Consider the following 20646-nt stretch of genomic DNA (forward strand, 5'->3'; position numbering starts at 1 on the left):
TAAGCAGGGGGACACGTCTGGCACTGCAGGATTTGAGTCCCTGTAGTGTGTTACTGATGGTAGGCTTTGTTACTTTGGTCCCAGCTCTCTGCAGGTCATTCACTAGTTCTCCCCGTGTGGTTCTGGAATTTTTGCTCAACGTTCTTGTGATCATTTTGACCCCACAGGGTGAGATCTTGCGTGGAGCCCCAGATCGAGGGAGATTATCAGTGGTCTTGTATGTCTTCCATTTCCTAATAATTGCTCCCACAGTTGATTTCTTCAAACCAAGCTGCTTACCTATTGCAGATTCAGTCTTCCCAGCCTGGTGCAGGTCTACAATTTTGTTTCTGGTGTCCTTTGACAGCTCTTTGGTCTTGGCCATAGTGGAGTTTGGAGTGTGATTGTTTGAGGTGGTGGACAGGTGTCTTTTATACTGATAACAAGTTCAAACAGGTGCCATTAATACAGGTAACGAGTGGAGGACAGAGGAGCCTCTTAAAGAAGAAGTTACAGGTCTGTGAGAGCCAGAAATCTTGCTTGTTTGTAGGTGACCAAATACTTATTTTCCACCATAATTTGCAAATAAATTCATTAAAAATCCTACAATGTGATTTTCTGGATTTTTTTCCCTCATTTTGTCTGTCATAGTTGAAGTGTACCTATGATGAAAATTACAGGCCTCTCTCATCTTTTTAAGTGGGAGAACTTGCACAATTGGTGGCTGACTAAATACTTTTTTGCCCCACTGTATATTGTCCGAGGTGCCTTATTGCTATTATAAACTGGTGACCAACGTAATTAGAGCAGTAAAAATAAATGTTTTGTCATACCTGTGGTATACGGTCTGATATACCACGGCTTTCAGCCAATCAGCATTCAGGGCTATAAACTGGATGGTTCGAAGCCTGAATGCTGACAGCTGTGGTATATCAGACCTCCGGATCGTGTCGTGCATAAGAGCAGCCCTTAGCTGTGGTATATTGGCCATAGAAAATATCTGAGCCTGTATCAGTGACGTCTACTAACTGGAAGGTACAGGACGATGGACTGACTGTTGGGGAGGGGAGGCGTTGCGATGGCCAGTCCTAAAGTCTTCCACTCTCTGGTTAGAAGTTTCCCATGAGCAGATCTAGGATCAGCGTACCCTGCCCCAGTCCTAATTTTAAATGTTTGGGTGGAAAAGAGTTGGAACAGAGCTTGGATCAGCGTCTACAGGCAACTCCTTGTTTGAGTAATATGAAGTGGGTGGGCCTTCATGAGAGGTGTTCGCAAAAGTCTGCCCCATCCAGAAGCTTCTCTCTCCATACCCAGTCCCTCTTCCACCTCTCTCTTCCCCTCTTTTTTTGATCCAGCCCTCACTAGCACATGCTTCAGGAGCTCTGGAGACTCAGTCCAGTCGTCCTAGGTCGACACAGGAACCATCATGGCCAACTGCAGCAGTGTATCCAGACTCGTCCTTCTGGTCCTGCTAGGCCTCTGGCTAGCCACCATCCACTCAGGTAAGCTCCCTGCCGGACGTTGTCTCCTGGTTGTCCTTGTATTAGTCTTGGAAAGGAGTATAATATATGATACATGCATTTATTGGTCTTTGCATGTTTTTGAATATCCCAAGTGTGAATGCATTAAAAACCGTCCACACTAAGATACATTTATTTACTACTACGTTATGTGTGTTTATGTTTCGTAACATTGCCTTACTCAGACCTCACCTCAAAAGGTCAAGGGATTGGAAAGATTGTTGGGGGGAAACAATAGTTTGGTTGTTGAGGCTTCTATGGAGAGAAGTAGATGAGAATTGACACAATGTTGGTTGAAAAACACTAGATTTGCCACCAGAAATGCAGGGTTGTTGAAGTCAGTTGTTGCAAAGTTGAAGGCAGAAAATATGCTGCCTGCTTTTCATCCACTCCAACAAGCACATCAACAACTAGTCTTCTATTATCTGCAATTTCAGTGACATTCAAATTGAATTCAAATCAATGTAGAAAAATCTATTATTCTGAATGTTGCTCATTGAGTGGGCTTTGGGTAAATATGGTCATATTTAGCTGAGCTCAAGGTGTGTATACGTGTCATTTCCCTCCACTATTGATCTAGAGGCCTGGTTGCGAGAGCCCTCACCCTAAATGATGCAGTTGTTTGAGCGAATGGAAGTTTGGAGACTGAAAGCTAGTCTTTGACAAACACGGTGACTCACTTGCTTTCATAATGCCTCACGTTTAGAAGCTGTCTGAAACTGAAATATTGGCTCATTTTGCCAGTGGTTTCACTCTGCCAAGAGTTGTCAACCTTTTTATGTGCTTATTCATAAGGGTTTATGAACATTTTATTTAGAAAGTTGTTAGGTATGAGAGGAGAATATCAAATACGCTGGTATTTGCGAGTTGACTACAGAAGAATGCACTGATAAAATGGTTGAAAATTATGCCAAGTTCTAGCAATTTGTAGTGGTTTATTTGATTATTTTTTATTATCAGTGTTAGTGGCTTTGTTAGAAGAACCTTTTTGTACCTTCTTTGTGTGTGGTTTTACTGCCGATCTAGATACGGAGTCAACAGATTCGCTGGAGGTATCTCACCCTCTCGTTTTTCTTGTTCTTTTCCCCTTGTTTATCTCTCTCCCCCTATTTCTCTCACTGTCTTCTAGTTCTGTATCCCTCCATTTCTTTCTTTCCTCTTTCCAGTTCTCTGTTTACCTCTCTCTTCCTCTATCCATTTCCCTCTCTTTCTCTCCCTTCATTTCTGTCTGTCTCCTACTCTCACACCTGAGTGATAAGCCTAAAGAGCGGGATGGGAAAAGAGGGGATTCCACAAAGCCCGGTATTGTGAGGGCCTTGGGAACACAGCACAGCAGCATTAAGGCCCTAGGGGTCAGGTCAAGGGTTAGAGCCACAGCAAGCCACCAGGAACATGGCACTTTTTCCTCAAAACAATGACCTGTACACAACTGTCACTATGCAGTGAGGAAAATATAACACCAGAATGATAGTAACATCTAAGCATTTTTAGTTTGAGGTGGTTGGTTTGATAATGAACAGTGTTGTTGACAATTTAGTTACTGAACTCGCAGTTTCTTTGTTGATCTACATTTGCATGATCATGATGTCCAGTTTAACATTGAACTTGGAACTTTGTGCATTGTCTCTTAAAACTGCACTTCCTTTTATGATGATTTGTTACTTTAGGTATTTGCAGTTCCTTTTATGATGAATGTCTATGGTCTCACAAGCATCAGATTCTTTATCGGCACCACCGCATTCCGTTTTCCACAAGATAAGTAAATCTCCAAGATGACTCGTATGAATGACTTCCGCTCTATATGTTGTTTTGGACCAGTGATACCAGTCATGGTGCCACTCATTTCCTCTAGGACTGCTGACTTGACCGTAATACAAACTGCTTACTAAATCGTTGCCACCAAATCTTTCTTTCCTCAATCTACAACTTTTGACCTATCCAGCTCATTCATCTCTTAGTGGGCACGAAGTAAAGTAGACAAGGAAAGAAAACAGTTTTAACAGTATTGGGACCCAACCAAAGTAATCTTGTTCTCCACTTGCAAAGATTCCAGAGACCCAAGCCCTCATCTCTTGAGAAGGGAAGTAAATAAATAAAAAATAAGTTTAGAATTATTTGGACCCAACCATAATACTCCTCCGTTGTACTAACCTCCCAGAGACCCATGCCCTCATCTTTGTGAATTCTAAAGGAAAGTAGACAAGGAAATTAAACTGTTTTACAGAATTGGGACCCAGCCATAGTACTGGCTGTTCTCCTGGGGGCTGATTCAGACTTCGGAAATCTATGCCATATGCACGCTTTTCCTTCTCAGTATTTGGTATTCAGACATACATTTTATATACAAAAGTATGTGGACACCCCTTCAAATTGGATTTGGCTATTTTAGCCACACCCATTGCTAACAGGTGTATAAAATTGAGCACACCGCCATGTAATCTCCATAGACAAACATTGGCAGTAGAGTGGCTTTACTGAAGAGCTCAGTGACTTTCAACGTGAAAGTCATAGGATGCCACCTTTACAACAAGTCACGCTTCACCATCTGGCAGTCCGACGGATGAATTTAACTTTGGCGCATTCCAGGAGAACATTTTACATTTTAGTCATTTAGCAGACGCTCTTATCCAGAGCGACTTACAGTAGAGTGCATACATTTTTATTACATTTTACATACTGAGACAAGGATATCCCTACCGGCCAAACCCTCCCTAACCCGGACGACGCTATGCCAATTGTGCGTCGCCCCACGGACCTCCCGGTTGCGGCCGGCTGCGACAGAGCCTGGGCGCGAACCCAGCCCAGCCTGGGCGCGAACCCAGAGACTCTGGTGGCGCAGCTAGCACTGCGATGCAGTGCCCTAGACCACTGCGCCACCCGAAATATTATTGATTATGTATGTTAAAAACAACCTGAGGATTGATTATAAAAAACGTTTGACATTTTTCTACGAACATTACGGATACTTTTTGGAATTTGTCTGCCTTTCAGGAACGGAACGAGCATGTGGTTTTGTGACCATAACGCGCAACCCAAATGGCGTTTTTTTGTTATAAAACAAATATTTATCGAACAAAAAGAACATTTATTGTGTAACTGGGAGTCTCGTGAGTGCAAACATCCGAAGATTATCAAAGGTAAGCGATTAATTTTATTGCTTTTCTGACTTTCGTGACCAAGTTAATATAAGGCTAACTGTTCTAGCATTGACTGATACACTCACAAACGCTTGGATTGCTTTCGCTGTAAAGCATATTTTCAAAATCTGACACGATAGGTGGATTAACAACAACCTAAGCTGTGTTTTGGTATATTTCAATTGTGATTCCATGATTATAATATTTTTAGGATTATTTTTGAATTTGGCGCTCTGCAATTCATTGGTTGTTTAGGAAAATGATCCCGGTAACGGGATCTGTAGCGCCAAGAAGTTAACTGGGACATCTGCCAGCTTCAGCCCGGTCAACTCCTGCCAGCCTGCACAGCGCGATATCAACCCAGAGCATATCGGAATGCTTTTCTTCACTATTTCTCTACCACATCTCCGGATTCCTACCGCGAGCTCTGAACGTTTACTCCGGCTCATCGCAGTTAGCTAGCTGCTATCCGAGTGGCTACTCCTGGCTAACGTCTCTGTCCCGAAGCAAGCACCAGTTAGCCTGGAGCTAGCCTCAAATCTAGGCCCATCTCCCGGCTAGCCGAAGAAATCCATCAGATAATCCCTGGGCTTCAATAGCTCTTTTGCCAATTGGCCTGGACCCTTTGTTGCCGAAACGGAGTCCCACCGATCCATCACGACTGGTCTGCCAACGTAACCGTCCGAGGGGGTTTCAACAGGTTCCCCCGTTGCGACGTCCCCCTGAGGCCCATCTGCTAGCCTGCTGCTATCCCCGGCCTGCTAGCTGTCTGAATCTCCGTGCCTCCAGCTCGCGTAGCTACTCACTGGACCCTATGATCACTCGGCTACACATGCCTCTCCCTTATGTCAATATGCCTTGTCTATTGCTGTTTTGGTTAGTAATTTTTTGTCTCATTTTACTGTAGAGCCTCCAGCCCTGCTCAATATGCCTTAGCTAGCCCTGTTGTTTCACCCCCCACACATGCGGTGACCGCACCTGGCTTAAATAGTACCTCTAGAGACAACCTCTCTCATCGTCACTCAATGCATAGGCATACCTCCACTGTACTCACATCCTACCATACTTTTGTCTGTACATTATGCCTTGAATCTATCCTTTCGCGCCCAGAAACCTGCTCCCTTTACTCTCTGTTCCAAACGCACTAGACGACCAGTTCTTTTAGCCTTTAGCCGTACTCATATCCTACTCCTCCTCTGTTCCTCTGGTGATATAGAGGTTAACCCAGGCCCTGCAGCCCCATCTCTCCCATTCCCCAGGCGCTCTCATTTGTTGACTTCTGTAACCGTAAAAGCATTGGTTTCATGCATGTTAACATTAGAAGCCTCCTCCCTAAATTTGTTTTATTCACTGCTTCAGCACACTTCGCCAACCTGGATGTCCTAGCGGTGTCTGACTCCTGGCTTAGGAAGGCCACCAAAATCCTGACATTTCCATCCCTAACTATAACATTTTCCCACAAGATAGAACTGCCAAAGGGGGGCGGAGTTGCAATCTACTGTAGAAAGCCTGCAGAGTTCTGTCATGCTATCCAGGTCTGTGCCCAAACAATTCAAGCTTTTTCTTTTAAAAATCCACCTTTCCCGAAACAAGTCTCTCACCGTTGCCGCTTGTTATAGACCCCCTTCAGCCCCCAGCTGTGCCCTGGACACCATATGTGAATTGATCGTGCCCCATCTATCTTTAGAGTTTATACTGTTAGGTGACCTAAACTGGGACTTGCTTAACACCCTGGCTGTCCTACAATCTAAGCTAGATGTCCTCAATCTCACACAAATTATCAAGGAACCTACCTCTTAGATATCATCCTGACCAACCTTCCCTCTAAATACAGCTCTGCTGTCTTCAACCAGGATCTCAGCGATCACTGCCTCATTGCCTGCGTGCGTAATGGGTCCGCGGTCAAACGACCACCCCTCATCACTGTCAAACACTGTCAAACGCTCCCTAAAACACTTCAGCGAGCAGGCCTTTCTACCCGACCTGGCCCGGGTATCCTGGAAGGATATTGACCTCATCCCGTCAGTAGAGGATGCCTGGTTATTCTTTTAAAAGTGCTATCCTCACCATCTTAAATAGCATGCCCCATTATGAAAAAAATTCGAACCAGGAACAGATCTAGCCCTTGTAGAAAGAGGAGGAAGGGAAGCGCTACTAAGGTACACAATAGTAAATTTGGTAGACAGAAGGTGCTCTTTGGTAAAAGGGGTGAATTGGTCATCAAAAAGAAAGGAGGACCAAGGCACTCTTCATTTAATTAATTAAAATGCATTTATTAGTATGGCATGTTCAATAGAAACAAAGTTTTAAAAACCGACGCGTTTCGGCTGCATGGCCTTCGTCAGGGAGTACTCCGTCGGTTTTTACGCGTCGGTTTTTAAAACTTAAATATAGCCCTTGGTTCAATCCAGTCCTGACTGCCCTTGACCAGCACAAAAACATCCTGTGTCGTTCTGCATTAGCATCGAATAGCCCCCGCAATATGCAACTCTTCAAGGACGTCAGGAACCAATATACTCAGTCAGTTAGGAAAGCTAAGGCTAGCTTTTTCAAATAGAAATTTGCTTCCTATAGCACTAATTCCAAAAAGTTTTGGGACACTGTAAAGTCCATGGAGAATAAGAGCACCTCCTCCCAGCTGCCCACTGCACTGAGGATAGGAAACACTGTCACCACCGATAAATCCACTATAATTGAGAATTTCAATAAGCATTTTTCCACGGCTGACCATGTTTTCCACCTGTCTACCCCTAACCCGGCCAACACCTCAGCACCCCCTGCAGCAACTTGCCCATGGGTGCACCTCAGCCACGCTCAAGTTCCTAAACGATATCATAACCGCCGTTGATAAAAGACAGTACTGTGCAGCCGTCTTCATCGACCTGGCCAAGGCTTTCAACTCTGTCAATCACCGCATTCTTATCGCACAGACTCAATATCAATGGCTTCTCAAATGACTGCCTCACCTGGTTCACCAACTACTTCTCAGATAGAGTTCAGTATGTCAAATCGGAGGGCATGTTTTCCGGACCTCTGGCAGTCTCTATGGGGGTGCCACAGGGCTCAATTCTTGGGCCGACTCTTTTCTCTGTATATATCAATGATGTCGTTCTTACTGCTGGTGATTCTCTGATCCACCTCTACGCAGACGACACCATTCTGTATACATCTGGCCATTCTTTGGACACTGTGCTAACAAACCTCCAAAGGAGCTTCAACGCCATACAACACTCCTTCCGTGGCCTCCAACTGCTTTTAAATGCTAGTAAAACTAAATGCATGCTCTTCAACCCATTGCTGCCCACACCCTCCCGCCCGACTAGCATCACTCCTCTGGACGGTTCTGATCTAGAATATGTGGACAACTACAAATATCTAGGTGTCTGGTTAGACTGTAAACTCTCCTTCCAGACTCACATTAAGCATCTCCAAAATTAAATTTAGATTCGGCTTCCTGTTTTGCAACAAAGCCTCCTTCACTCATACCGCCAGACATACCCTCGTAAACCTGACTATCCTCCCGATCCTTGACTACGGCAAATGTCATTTACAAAATAGCCCCCAACACTCTACTCAGCAAACTGAAAAATGCATTGAGTGGATATACAGTAAGTCATGCATATTGATAACATTGTCACTCCTGATGATCTGTCTTCCATAAACATGTCTGTTTGGCTCTAATGATCCTTTTAGTTGACTCTTGTTTTAGCACTTGGTAATCATTTCTATTTGTGAGTTGTTTTCAACTTGAGTTGAATCACCTTTCTACTATGTAGAAAATAGTAAAATAACGAAAAACCCTTGAATGAGTAGGTGTTCCAAAACCTTTGACTTGTAGTGTACCTCTGCCACACCTTCATTTATTCAATCTCCATCCAAACTAATAGCGGGTGAATAGCATGCTAGGTCGGAATACGCATAGAGGTTAAAGTGTACCCCCCCCCGAGACCAGAGCCCTCCTGGCTGACTTGTGACCTGTGCCAGCTTACAGGTGGTGACAAGAGGTCTGCTATAAATTCTGAAGCTCACAAACACACAGGATATTTGTAACTAACACCCTGTTTTGTGAGGAGGAGGAAGTCAAAGCGGGTGAGGGCATGGGTGATGCCCCTTTTTTTGGTGGGGGGGGGGGATAGTGCCGGGCAGGGTGGCGTTCACATACACCCGTTATGAAAGCTTTGTCATCTCTCCAGGCCGTGTGAAATCCTGACTGGAGAGGTCCAAGCCACAAACGTCTGTAGTACAGTATCGGATGTGTACAGGAGGCACGAGACTACTGAGATGGCATGTTCCGTCATCAGTGAGTTAGACTTTGGATGTGAAGCAGATTAGCTGTGTATGTTAGTGAAATTTGGATCTGTTCCTCTGGGTGAATGAGACATGGTGGTATGCCATAGAGGCTGGTTTAGACAGGCAGCCCAATTCTGATATTTTTTTCACTAATTGGTCTTTTGACGAATCACATCAGCTCTTAAAAAAAGAAAAGAAAAAAAGATCTGATGTGAAAATATCTAATGTGATTGGTCAAAAGACCACTTAGTGGAAAAACAATCCGAATTTCGCTGCCTTTGTGATCACAGACAGTTTAACTGCCACACTGGAAATGCCCACCTAATGTCAATGAGTGACAGCGAGCCTATGTGTTTCCTTGCCTCATAGATGTAAGACCCATGTTAATGTCTTATGACCGACTGGTCGTGGGTACCAATATAAGATCCATGTATAAGATCCATATGATCTTAATTTAAGCCAGTTTGCTACAGCAGGAAAATAATCCTGCAGCAACTGGAAATGTGAATTAAATAGATTCTAATTAATGGGGGAAAAATTATGGGTTGATACATTTTTCGTAAGGGAAAATCAAGTCTGAAATTTACAAAAGTTATTCTGCAACAGGTTGATCAAATGAACATCCTACATCTGTAGAAGGATTTTGTAGACTGGAATTACCTGAAACTAATAGCAAGAACACCTTTGGAAACTGCGTCATGATATACCTCAGTGTCAATCTGTAGTAGATGGAGATTATTTAGCTGGCCAATGGTAGCGCTGCGGTTACAAATGGGAGCCATTACTGGAAATTTACTGAGAAGCAAACTCCTCCTGCCCTCCTTGATGAGGTGAACAAACACCAATGGAAAAACATCGCAGCACCTTTTTCTCTCTGTCTTCAGTCAACCAAGCTGTCCAAGGAGGTACAACCTTTTCACACAAACTCATACAATTTGATAAACAAGCTTGTTTGACGTCTAGGGGCTGGGCTACTCTAGGTTTGAGCCTGGCCGGCCGTTACCAGTTGGAGCCTGCCTCTACTGCAGACCTGCAGCCGCCCTCCATGACCGCACAAGCGGCCTTTTGTGCCACAGGCTGAAGGCCTCATTGATGGCAAGGCTGGCCAGGGGCCCAGGGCTCTGTACCTGCAGCCAGCCCCTGCACAGGAAGCCACACGTTAACACATGAGTCAACCAACACACACAGCAGCATCAGAAATACCCACTCCGACCGCCCTCTGCTCGGCTCATCCACAGGACACAGGCCCTCACCAACAGAGTTGGCTATCGGAGTTTGTGTGTGATGTTGGAATCATAGTGATGGGCCTACAAGTCTTTGGACATTATTCTATTTTTATCTTTGATAGTTGGAATTGAATGTGGCTATGTGAGAGAGTCTTTTGAAGTGATACGTTTGGTTATGTGTATTTTCGAGATTATCAAATTAAACGTATTGGCAAGGTTGAGTGGGAATCATAGCCGAGGGAGGTTGTTTTTTTTGGGGGGGAGGGGGGTTGTTTTTTTTGCACCCCTACTTCCCACGGCTATGGTGGGAATGCTTGGTTGTGAGATTGTCAGAGTTCAGTAAGGTTTAGAGTGGGCGGTTTTATAACTGAACGGTAAATTATGTCTGTTGTGTTTAAATATTTTTGGTACATGGTTTTGTTGGTATGTGTAGCGTGAGCACGGGTAGGATTTGTAAGTCTGAGTGGATAGGTGGGCTTGTGTGTGTGTGCGCACATGCACCACAGGAGGCTGCTGAGGGGAGGACAGCTCATAATAATGGCCGGAACGGAGTAAATGGAATGGAATCAAACACCTGGAAACCATATGTTTGATGTATTTGATACCATTCCACTCCAGTCATTAACACAAGCCTGTTCTCCCCAATTAAGGTGCCTCCAACTTCCTAAAGTCTGCACTTGTGCGTGCATACGTGTGTGTGTGTGTGTGTGTGGACGTTTTTTTTCTTTGTAGATTTGGGATCGAATTTTCCCTGTTCCTTTCAATTAAAAAGTCAAGCTCACTCAGCTGTGCACTTAACACAAAACCCCTTCTCAGATCATTGAAGCAAATCAAGTCGCAGTTTAGTAACTTCAATTGGCCTTATCCAGAATCCACTTTTACTATTCTTGGCCCTTCACTCTCCTCTACTGGGGTAGTAAGAGAGAGAGAGAGAGAGGGATGTTTAAGAGATCTGGATCATGTTTCCATGGCTGCAATGAAAGTGTGAAAAGTCGTGTAGCACTTCCATGCTAGGACCTGTGGAATGTGGGTGAGGGGTGAGAGACGCGGGAGAGGAGATGTGTACAGTGAGAAGAGAAGAGGGGCAGAATGGGGAGAGCTGGAGAGGAGCGAGGTGTGCGAAGGAGTTGAGAGAGCACACAGAGGAGGCTACCTGTACTGTGTACAGAGAGTGTTGATCCCCATACGAAGACATCCTTTCAAGCCCTGGTCTGAGGCTGCTCGCAGAGAAGCTAGTAGCTTAGCAACTTTCCACTGTAGCATCAAAGACTGGGGCTAATACGTAGCTCTGTACTCAGTATCTTACATTCAGAGCTCTGTCACTCACTGGCTCTCTGATAGAAGAGCATACAGTAGCTTACATTCCTAAATTCGTATATATTAGCAGCCATTAGCAAAGCTACTGTAATATGTGTAATATAACATGAGTCATATTTTCAGTTCACACTCTTTCTCCAGGGTTGGTTTTATCCAGCGTATAGTATGTGAATAGCAACTTAAAGTCTAGAGAGTTGCAGGTCTGACTGAGCTTGTTCAGTTACCCTCAGGGAAATGTTTTATTTAACCGTTGTTTTACCAGGTAGTCCCATTGAGGGTAGAATATCTATTTCCTGAAGAGATCTGTACAAGTTATGTTTTGCACTACAAATATGTACACAATGCTACATTTGAACAGTTTATACAGTGCCTACAGAAATTATTCACACGCCTTGACTTTTTCCCTCATTTTGTTGTTACAGCCTGAATTTAAAATGGATAACATTGATGTAACTGGCCTATACACAATAGCCCATAATGTCTCCCAAGTCTGTAGGGGGGGAGTTGCAGCGATGGGACAAGACTGTAACTACCAATTGGATATCACGAAAAAGGGGTAAAAAACATTAAATATACCATGATGTCAGTGGAATTACATATTTGGAAATGTTTTACAAATTAAAAATGATAGGCTGAAATTTCTTGAATATTCAATCCAGTGCTGAATATGAGCCGGATCCTGCCAGAACAGGATCCGACACCTCTCTGTTTTGGACTGTTTCTTTCCAGAACCTGTTTGGCCAGATACAGTACATCTAGTGGCTGAAAAAATCTTTTTCACTTTTTGTAATGTAAAAATTATATTAAAAGTGATTAAAATTCATTCGAGTTGACTCTTTGTTAATTTGTGGAAAAGTCGATTTTCAGCCCCGGGCCTGATATTCTATTCTAAGAGTTTATTCGGGTTTATGGTTTGTACAACTTTGTAACCTATGTTTGAGACCCCCATTGTGTGGCTGTGTGAGAAGTGGGCCTTTTATCTCTCACATAACTAGAATGAGATTCACTTTATGATCTCTCTCAGCAATGCATCTCTCCAGCGTTGCACTTGATCATTTATTTCCTTATAGAACCATAGCCGCGAGAAGGGTTCTGGAGGGGCTGCAGTACCCCTGATAAATTCAAATACATTTGCCAAAGTTATAGAATTAGGCTACTCCTGTCTGTTCAGAAATAAATGAAATGATTCAGAATAGTCTACTTATTAATTACACTTTGGAGGGTGTATCAATACACCCAGTCACTACAAAGATACTTCTTAACTCAATTGCCGGAGAGGAAGGAAACCACTCAGGGATTTCACCATGACGCTAATGTTGACTTTAAAACAGTTAGTTTAATGGCTGTGATAGGACAAAACTGAGCAAGGTTTATCAACATGTAGTTACTCCACAATACTAACGTAAATAACAGAGTGAAAAGAAGGAAGCCTGTGCAAAATAAAAAATATTCCAAAATATGCATCCTGTTTGCTAAAAGGCTAAAGTAATACTGCAACAACAACAAAAAGGACAAAGAAATTAACTATGTTCTGAATACAAAGGGTTGTGTTTGTGGCAAATCCAACACATCACTGGGTACCACTCTTCATATTTTCAAGCATGGTGAGGGCTGCACTATGTTATGTCATCGGCAAGGGAGTTTTTTGGGGGGTAAAAAGAAACGGAATCGAACTAAGCACAGACAAAATTCTAGAGGAAAACCTGGTTGTTTGCTTTCCAACAGGCACTGGGAGAGGATTTCACCTTTCAGCAGGACATTAACCTTAAATACAAGGCCAAATATGTGCGTATTCTCTTATTCTGTCCCTTAGGTGTGTGTATTAGGTAGTTGTAGAATTGTTAGATTACTTGTTAGATATTGCTGCACTGTCGGAACTAGAAGCGCAAGCATTTCGCTACCCTCGCAATAACATTTGATTTGAAATATACACTGGAGTTGCTTACCAAGACTACATTGAATGTTCCTGAGTGGCCTAAAGTCCATGGAGTCCATGGAGAACAAGAGCACCTCCTCCCAGCTGCCCACTGCACTGAGGCTAGGTAACACGGTACTGAGGCTAGGTAACACCACCGATAAATCCGTGATAATCGAAGACTTCAACAAGCATTTCTCAACGGCTGGCCATGCCTTCCTCCTGGCTACTCCAACCTTGGCCAACAGCTCCACCCCCCCCCGCTGCTACTCGCCCAAGCCTCCCCAGCTTCTCCTTTACCCAAATCCAGATAGCAGATGTTCTGAAAGAGCTGCAAAACCTGGACCCATACAAATCAGCTGGGCTTGACAATCTGGACCCTCTATTTCTGAAACTGTCCGCCGCCATTGTCGCACCCCCTATTACCAGCCTGTTCAACCTCTCCTTCGTATCATCTGAGATCCCCAAGGATTGGAAAGCTGCCGCGGTCATCCCCCTCTTCAAAGGGGGAGACACCCTGGACCCAAACTGTTACAGACCTATATCCATCCTGCCCTGCCTATCTAAGGTCTTCGAAAGCCAAGTCAACAAACAGATCACTGACCATCTCGAATCCCACCGTACCTTCTCCGCTGTGCAATCCGGTTTCCGAGTCGGTCACGGGGGCACCTCAGCCACGCTCAAGGTACTAAACGATATCATAACCGCCATCGATAAAAGACAGTACTGTGCAGCCGTCTTCATCGACCTGGCCAAGGCTTTCGACTCTGTCAGTCACCATATTCTTATCGGCAGACTCAGTAGCCTCGGTTTTTCTAATGACTGCCTTGCCTGGTTCACCAACTACTTCGCAGACAGAGTTCAGTGTGTCAAATCGGAGGGCATGTTGTCCGGTCCTCTGGCAGTCTCTATGGGGTACCACAGGGTTCAATTCTCGGGCCGACTCTTTTCTCTGTATATATCAATGATGTTGCTCTTGCTGCGGGCGATTCCCTGATCCACCTCTACGCAGACGACACCATTCTGTATACTTCTGGCCCTTCCTTGGACACTGTGCTATCTAACCTCTAAACGAGCTTCAATGCCATACAACACTCCTTCCGTGGCCTCCAACTGCTCTTAAACGCTAGTAAAACCAAATGCATGCTTTTCAACCGGTCGCTGCCTGCACCCGCACGCCCGACTAGCATCCCCACCCTGGATGGCTCCGACCTAGAATATAAGGACATCTATAAGTACCTAGGTGTCTGGCTAGACTGCAAACTCTCCTTCCAGACTCTTATCAAACATCTCCAATCCAAAATCAAATCTAGAGTCGGCTTTCTATTTCGCAACAAAGCCTCCTTCACTCACGTCGCCAAACTTACCCTAGTAAAACTGACTATCCTACCGATCCTCGACTTCGGCGATGTCATCTACAAAATAGCTTCCAATACTCTACTCAGCAAACTGGATGCAGTTTATCACAGTGCCATCCGTTTTGTTACTAAAGCACCTTATACCACCCACCACTGCGACCTGTATGCTCTAGTCGGCTGGCCCTCGCTACATGTTCGTCGTCAGACCCACTGGCTCCAGGTCATCTACAAGGCTATGCTAGGTAAAGCGCCGCCTTATCTCAGTTCACTGGTCACGTTGGCAACACCCACCCGTAGCACGCGCTCCAGCAGGTGTATCTCACTGATCATCCCTAAAGCCAAAACCTCATTTGGCCGCCTTTCCTTCCAGTTCTCTGCTGCCTGCGACTGGAACGAATTGCAAAAATCTCTGAAGTTAGAGACTTTTATCTCCCTCAACAACTTTAAACATCTGCTATCTGAGCAGCTAACCGATCGCTGCAGCTGTACATAGTCCATCGGTATATAGCCCACCCAATTTACCTACCTCATCCCCATACTGTTTTTATTTATTTACTTTTCTGCTCTTTTGTACACCAGTATCTCTACTTGCACATGATCATCTGATGATTTATCACCCCAGTGTTAATCTGCTAAATTGTAATTATTCGCTCCTATGGCCTATTTATTGCCTACCTCCTCATGCCTTTTGCACACATTGTATATAGATTCTCTTTTTTTTCTTTTTTCCTACTATGTTATTGACTTGTTTATTGTTTACTCCATGTGTAACTGTGTTGTTGTCTGTTCACACTGCTATGCTTTATCTTGGCCAGGTCGCAGTTGCAAATGAGAACTTGTTCTCAACTAGCCTACCTGGTTAAATAAAGGTGAAATAAAATAAAATTAAAATAAAAAGTTAGTTTTGACATAAATTGGCTTGAAAATCTACGACAAGACTTGAAAACGGCTGTCTAGCAATGATCAACAATCAACTTGACAGCCTGGAGAATTTTTTAAATAATAATGTGCAAATATTGTACTATCCAGGTGTGAAAAGCTCTTAGACTTACCCAGAAAGACTCACAGCTGTAATCACTGCCAAACGTGATTCTAACATGTATTGACTAGGGTGTAAAATTAGATATTTCTTTATTTCATTTTCAATAAATTTGCTAACATTTTCTAAAAACATGTTTTCACTTTGTCATTATGGGGTATTGTGTGTAGATGGGTGATTTACATTTTATATAATACATTTTGAATTCAGGCTCTAACACAACAAAATGTGGAATAAGGCAAGGTGTATGAATGCTTTCTGAAGGCACTTTAGACTCGTCTACAAACATGCTCAAATTGTGAACACACACGGTTGTTGTTCGCAGAGACCGTGGAAGACCCCACGCCAACTTTACAAGGAGACAACCAGGACACACTGTCTGGTGGCGGGGCATATGACGTCACCACCAAAGATCCCTTCAAGGATATGACGGAGAGAGTATTAACCTTAGAGTATGAGGACACCACCCACTCACAGGCCATGGATGAGGAGGAAGGTGAGACAGGCACTTCATGTCATTCATTTTTTCAGAACATTTCCCATCACCAGTTTATTAATATCAATAATTTTGGTTGTACCCAGAGGATTAAGAACATAATATATTCTGACAATATTTTCATGGCAAGAGCCATTGGTGAAAGCACAGTGGTGGGGTTATTTGTGTCTATTAGTTGCTCCACACAACCCCTTTAAATTTAATGAATTGGTAATAAACCATACAATTGTATTTAGACGCTACATGCACTTTGAATAGAATTTTACTTTGAATTTGACTTGACAATCATGGTTTATACACTAGTGTCAGGTTGGTGATCTAACCTTTGCCTGTTGCATGTACTATGTGTGTCCAGGTGTCCTGGGCCCGGGCGCCATCACAGCTATTGTCATCGCTGTCTTCCTGGGGGCTTCAGTCCTCCTCGCCCTCATTGTCATCACACTCAGGAAGTTCATCGCTTCCTAGAGCCACAACTTCCTCTTCCTCTCTTTCAATCTCTCACACTTTTCTTACCTCCACTTCTCTCTCTTATTCATCTATCTTCATGGTCTTTCTTGCCCATTCTCTCTCTTCTCACTTTTGCTCAGTTTCTCTTATACGCACACATATTGTGAATGTGACAACCCTTCTATAACCCCTGGATGCTCTAATATAATGTGGCAGGTCCCTTTGGCCTTGAAGCACAACCGACAATGAATTTCCTTCAGACTCTAGCTACTATAATCATATTGTTTATGTTGGCACACATGTCCACTTGTTGCTAAAGGGTCAATCCTAGCTTCCACTCAAGTCAAAATTGATTTAAGTGGAAGTTAGGATTTGCCAATAAGATTACAACAGAGACGGGCAGGTTCTTCCAGTGTATAAAAATGCTGATCAGGCCATTATTTTGGCTAACATGGCTATGCCCCCATAGGATGACAATGCCCCCATCCACAGGGCACAAGTGGTCACTGAGTGGTTTGATGCGCAAACGATGTAAACCAAATGCCATGGCCGTCTGTCACCAGATGGGATATTCTGGAGTGGTGCTTGTGACAGCATTTTCCACCACCATCAACAAAACACCAAATTATGGAATTTCTCATGGAAGAATGGCGTTGCATCCCTCCAATAGAGTTCCAGACACTTGTAGAATCTGGTGCATTGAAGCTGTTCTGGCGCATGGTGGCCCGACGCCCTATTAAGACACTTTACGTTGGTGTTTCCTTTATTTTGGAAGTTACTTGTAGCTTTAATATTTAAGGGCTAGATTCAATCAGATCCGCTTTAGCCAACATCCGCATAGCGGATAGTGTCAGAGGTGGAACTGCATTAGAGCTGTCAAACCTAGTGGCTCCAGGCATTACACCTAAAGCAGACATCTCCCTTGGTCACATTAAGAGAAATCCAATGCAGCAGGGGTGGATTGACAATTCTGGCAAATGTCAGATGGGATAGACCATTTTTTTGTCAGGTGGGTTGGTCTGAATTGACACAGACAAAAATATTTGTTTTATATAAAAATAAAACAATGAAGAGGGTGACATGGCCGATAGGCCATGGGCCTGTCAAGATTTCTTAAAGATTTTTGAACAATGTATCTGTTATACTAATCTGTAATGAGCCTTTGGCTGATCAGTGGGCAACGGCTGGTCCCCTTACCAAGATGGGCCACCTCGATTTTCTGATAGGCTGAGCTGAGATCACGCAAACTCACATTGAAAGTCGAACGCGTCATCAGCAAAGAGACCTGCGCCGAATCTGTCATCAGTTAGACAGCCAAGATCATGGATGTAAAAAACAAAATGGAAGGGATGCCTTGAAACGTATAAAGAGCACATTCTGCATTGTCACATCACTCAAAACATCCTATTTATTGGCCGGCTAAAGCCATGATTTGGTCAAACAAAAAGTGCATTATCCTCATGATTCCTGTAATAAATTGTCAGCACTGCCTCTGCCCTGGCTTGGTCCTGATGCTGTGATGAGCCAGCCACTTGGGCCTGATGCTGTGATGAGCCAGCCACTTGGGCCTGATGCTGTGATGAGCCAGCCACTTGGGCCTGATGCTGTGATGAGCCAGCCACTTGGGCCTGATGCTGTGATGAGCCAGCCACTTGGGCCTGATGCTGTGTTGAGCCAGCCACTTGGGCCTGATGCTGTGATGAGCCAGCCACTTGGGCCTGATGCTGTGATGAGCCAGCCTCTTGGGCCTGATGCTGTGATGAGCCAGCCACTTGGGCCTGATGCTGTGATGAGCCAGCCACTTGGGCCTGATGCTGTGTTGAGCCAGCCACTTGGGCCTGATGCTGTGATGAGCCAGCCACTTGGGCCTGATGCTGTGATGAGCCAGCCACTTGGGCCTGATGCTGTGATGAGCCAGCCACTTGGGCCTGATGCTGTGATGAGCCAGCCACTTGGGCCTGATGCTGTGATGAGCCAGCCACAAATTTGAACACTGGAATGTGAACTAGATTAGGACGCTAGAAATCCTTATTATTTGGTTTAGTGATTTTTCAGTTTGGGCTTAATTATATATAGCCTATACTTTCTTGTTCTGAACTTCTAACTCGAGTGGGCAGATGTGGCTTCCTGACAATGTTTGCAAGAGCAGCTGCTCACGGATTTGAAGGCTCCAACTCAGTTCCACCTCGGACACCGCCAAAACATAAACCTTATTTACTTTATTAATGATCTGTAGTTTACAATTGTGTGTCCAAGTGTTTTGTCGAGCATTGTGATTTGTTTTTGTAGAAGTCTTTTTTTTTCTGACGGTTATGTTGTGGGTTAGTGTATCCTGTCTCAGTTTTTGTTTGTCTTGTGGATGAAAGGGTGTGATGAGTGTGTCTTTGTGAAGATTATTCCACCATGTTCATTATGTTGCAGTAATACTGAGTGCCTTAAAAGGCAAGTGTTATTGACAATAGAATGAGAATGAAATAATTTACCAAATGCAGGCTACTATACAAAATGCCAGATTTATTTCCCCAATGCCCACAATGTGTTACTGTTTATTGGCAAATAGGTGTTAAAAAGGAACGTTTGCCTATTTACAGTGACCCATACTGACCCAAAAATCTAATATTTTAAGATGAACATGCTTCAATAAATCAACATAAACAGGGTAATACGTTTGTTTAACCTGCAAAGCACATTTTAACCTCTGGTCTAAAAAGACAGGACAACTGAATGACAATACTTTTTGATGTGTTATGTCACAGTATGACCATTTTCTGTATTCCTCTGTGGCCTTATACCAAACGACTAACTAAGGCTGGGATTCATTAAAACCCGCCATGGAAATGTTTACGAGGTGTCTTTATTTACAGTATTCATCCCGTGCCCACACTTCTAATTCTGAAAAGTGAAAGCAGTCCTGAGGAGGATCGCCCTGGTGTAGTTGCAGGTTTTATACAGTACCCAAGACCAGTCTATGTTAATATGACGATGGAAAAAGAGCTACTGCATAAATACTGCAATGTGGGTTTGGTATAATTGAGCCCTAATGCTTTTGTGAAACAAATATTATTTAAGGTAATAATATCACTGGTTTGAACGGTCTGGTTAAAAAAATAAAAAATAAAAGATGTAAAAATCCCTTTGTACAACCAAATAGTAGTTATAATATTAGTTCGTCTTGACATTAAAAATGTATATGGGTACAGTATTTTTTATTTGTAAGGTCGGGAATAGAAAATGAAAGTACAAACAGGTAGTTTCATTACACTGAATTAAACAGGATATATCTGATATTGGACTGATGCAATACACACTGAAGAGTGGGAGTGAGTCATTCACAGGTGCTCAATGCTGGATATGCTAGCTAGACAACATACAGTAGGTGTTCAGTTTGTCTCAGTGAAACGGGAACAATGAGTCATTGCAACACACAATTCAAGTACTGTACATCCCATCGGGGTTCTAGATTAGAACTAGAGCTGGTTCTGTGGGTTCTGGTTTGAAACAGACTCCTGTCAACCAGATTGTGTTCAATAAGAAATGCAAGTTTTCGTTTAACCATTGTGTACCCTAATGAGCACAACCCAGGTCCAGGACACAGACAGGGTCGAAGGTTAGAATGACACACCAGGCAAAAGGCTGCTTCTCTAAGGAAAACAAACTAAATGGCATGGAAGATCATCCAACGACAACATAGGGAGAATCTGAATTACATTATCCTCACCTCGCCTACTTCTCAAAACCCATTGGAGAAGGTCAGAGTGGCGGGACCTCGGTCTTTGTCTTTTTCATCTAATGGGGTTTGAGAAGGAGGCAAGGAGCGAGAAGAAAGGAGGATGCAATAATATGCAATTGAGATTGTCCCATAGTATGATCTGCGTAACCGACAAAAGTTGAATCAAATCAAATTTATTTATATAGCCGTTCT

The 20646-nt window shown here is 43.6% G+C and overlaps 1 protein-coding gene across 1 annotated transcript; it reads left to right on the top strand.

Moving 5' to 3' along the window:
* The first annotated feature begins 802 nt into the window (after positions 1 to 802).
* Positions 803 to 19842, top strand: LOC120020408 (protein SNORC-like). Its single transcript, XM_038964053.1, has 3 exons — positions 803 to 1481; positions 16107 to 16277; positions 16633 to 19842. Exons 1-3 carry the CDS (start codon positions 1406 to 1408, stop codon positions 16740 to 16742), a joined length of 357 nt encoding a protein of 118 aa, XP_038819981.1. The 5' UTR covers positions 803 to 1405; the 3' UTR covers positions 16743 to 19842.
* Positions 19843 to 20646: the final 804 nt, after the last annotated feature.

Source organism: Salvelinus namaycush, chromosome 25 (genome assembly GCF_016432855.1).
Source record: "Salvelinus namaycush isolate Seneca chromosome 25, SaNama_1.0, whole genome shotgun sequence".
Taxonomy (NCBI): domain Eukaryota; kingdom Metazoa; phylum Chordata; class Actinopteri; order Salmoniformes; family Salmonidae; genus Salvelinus; species Salvelinus namaycush.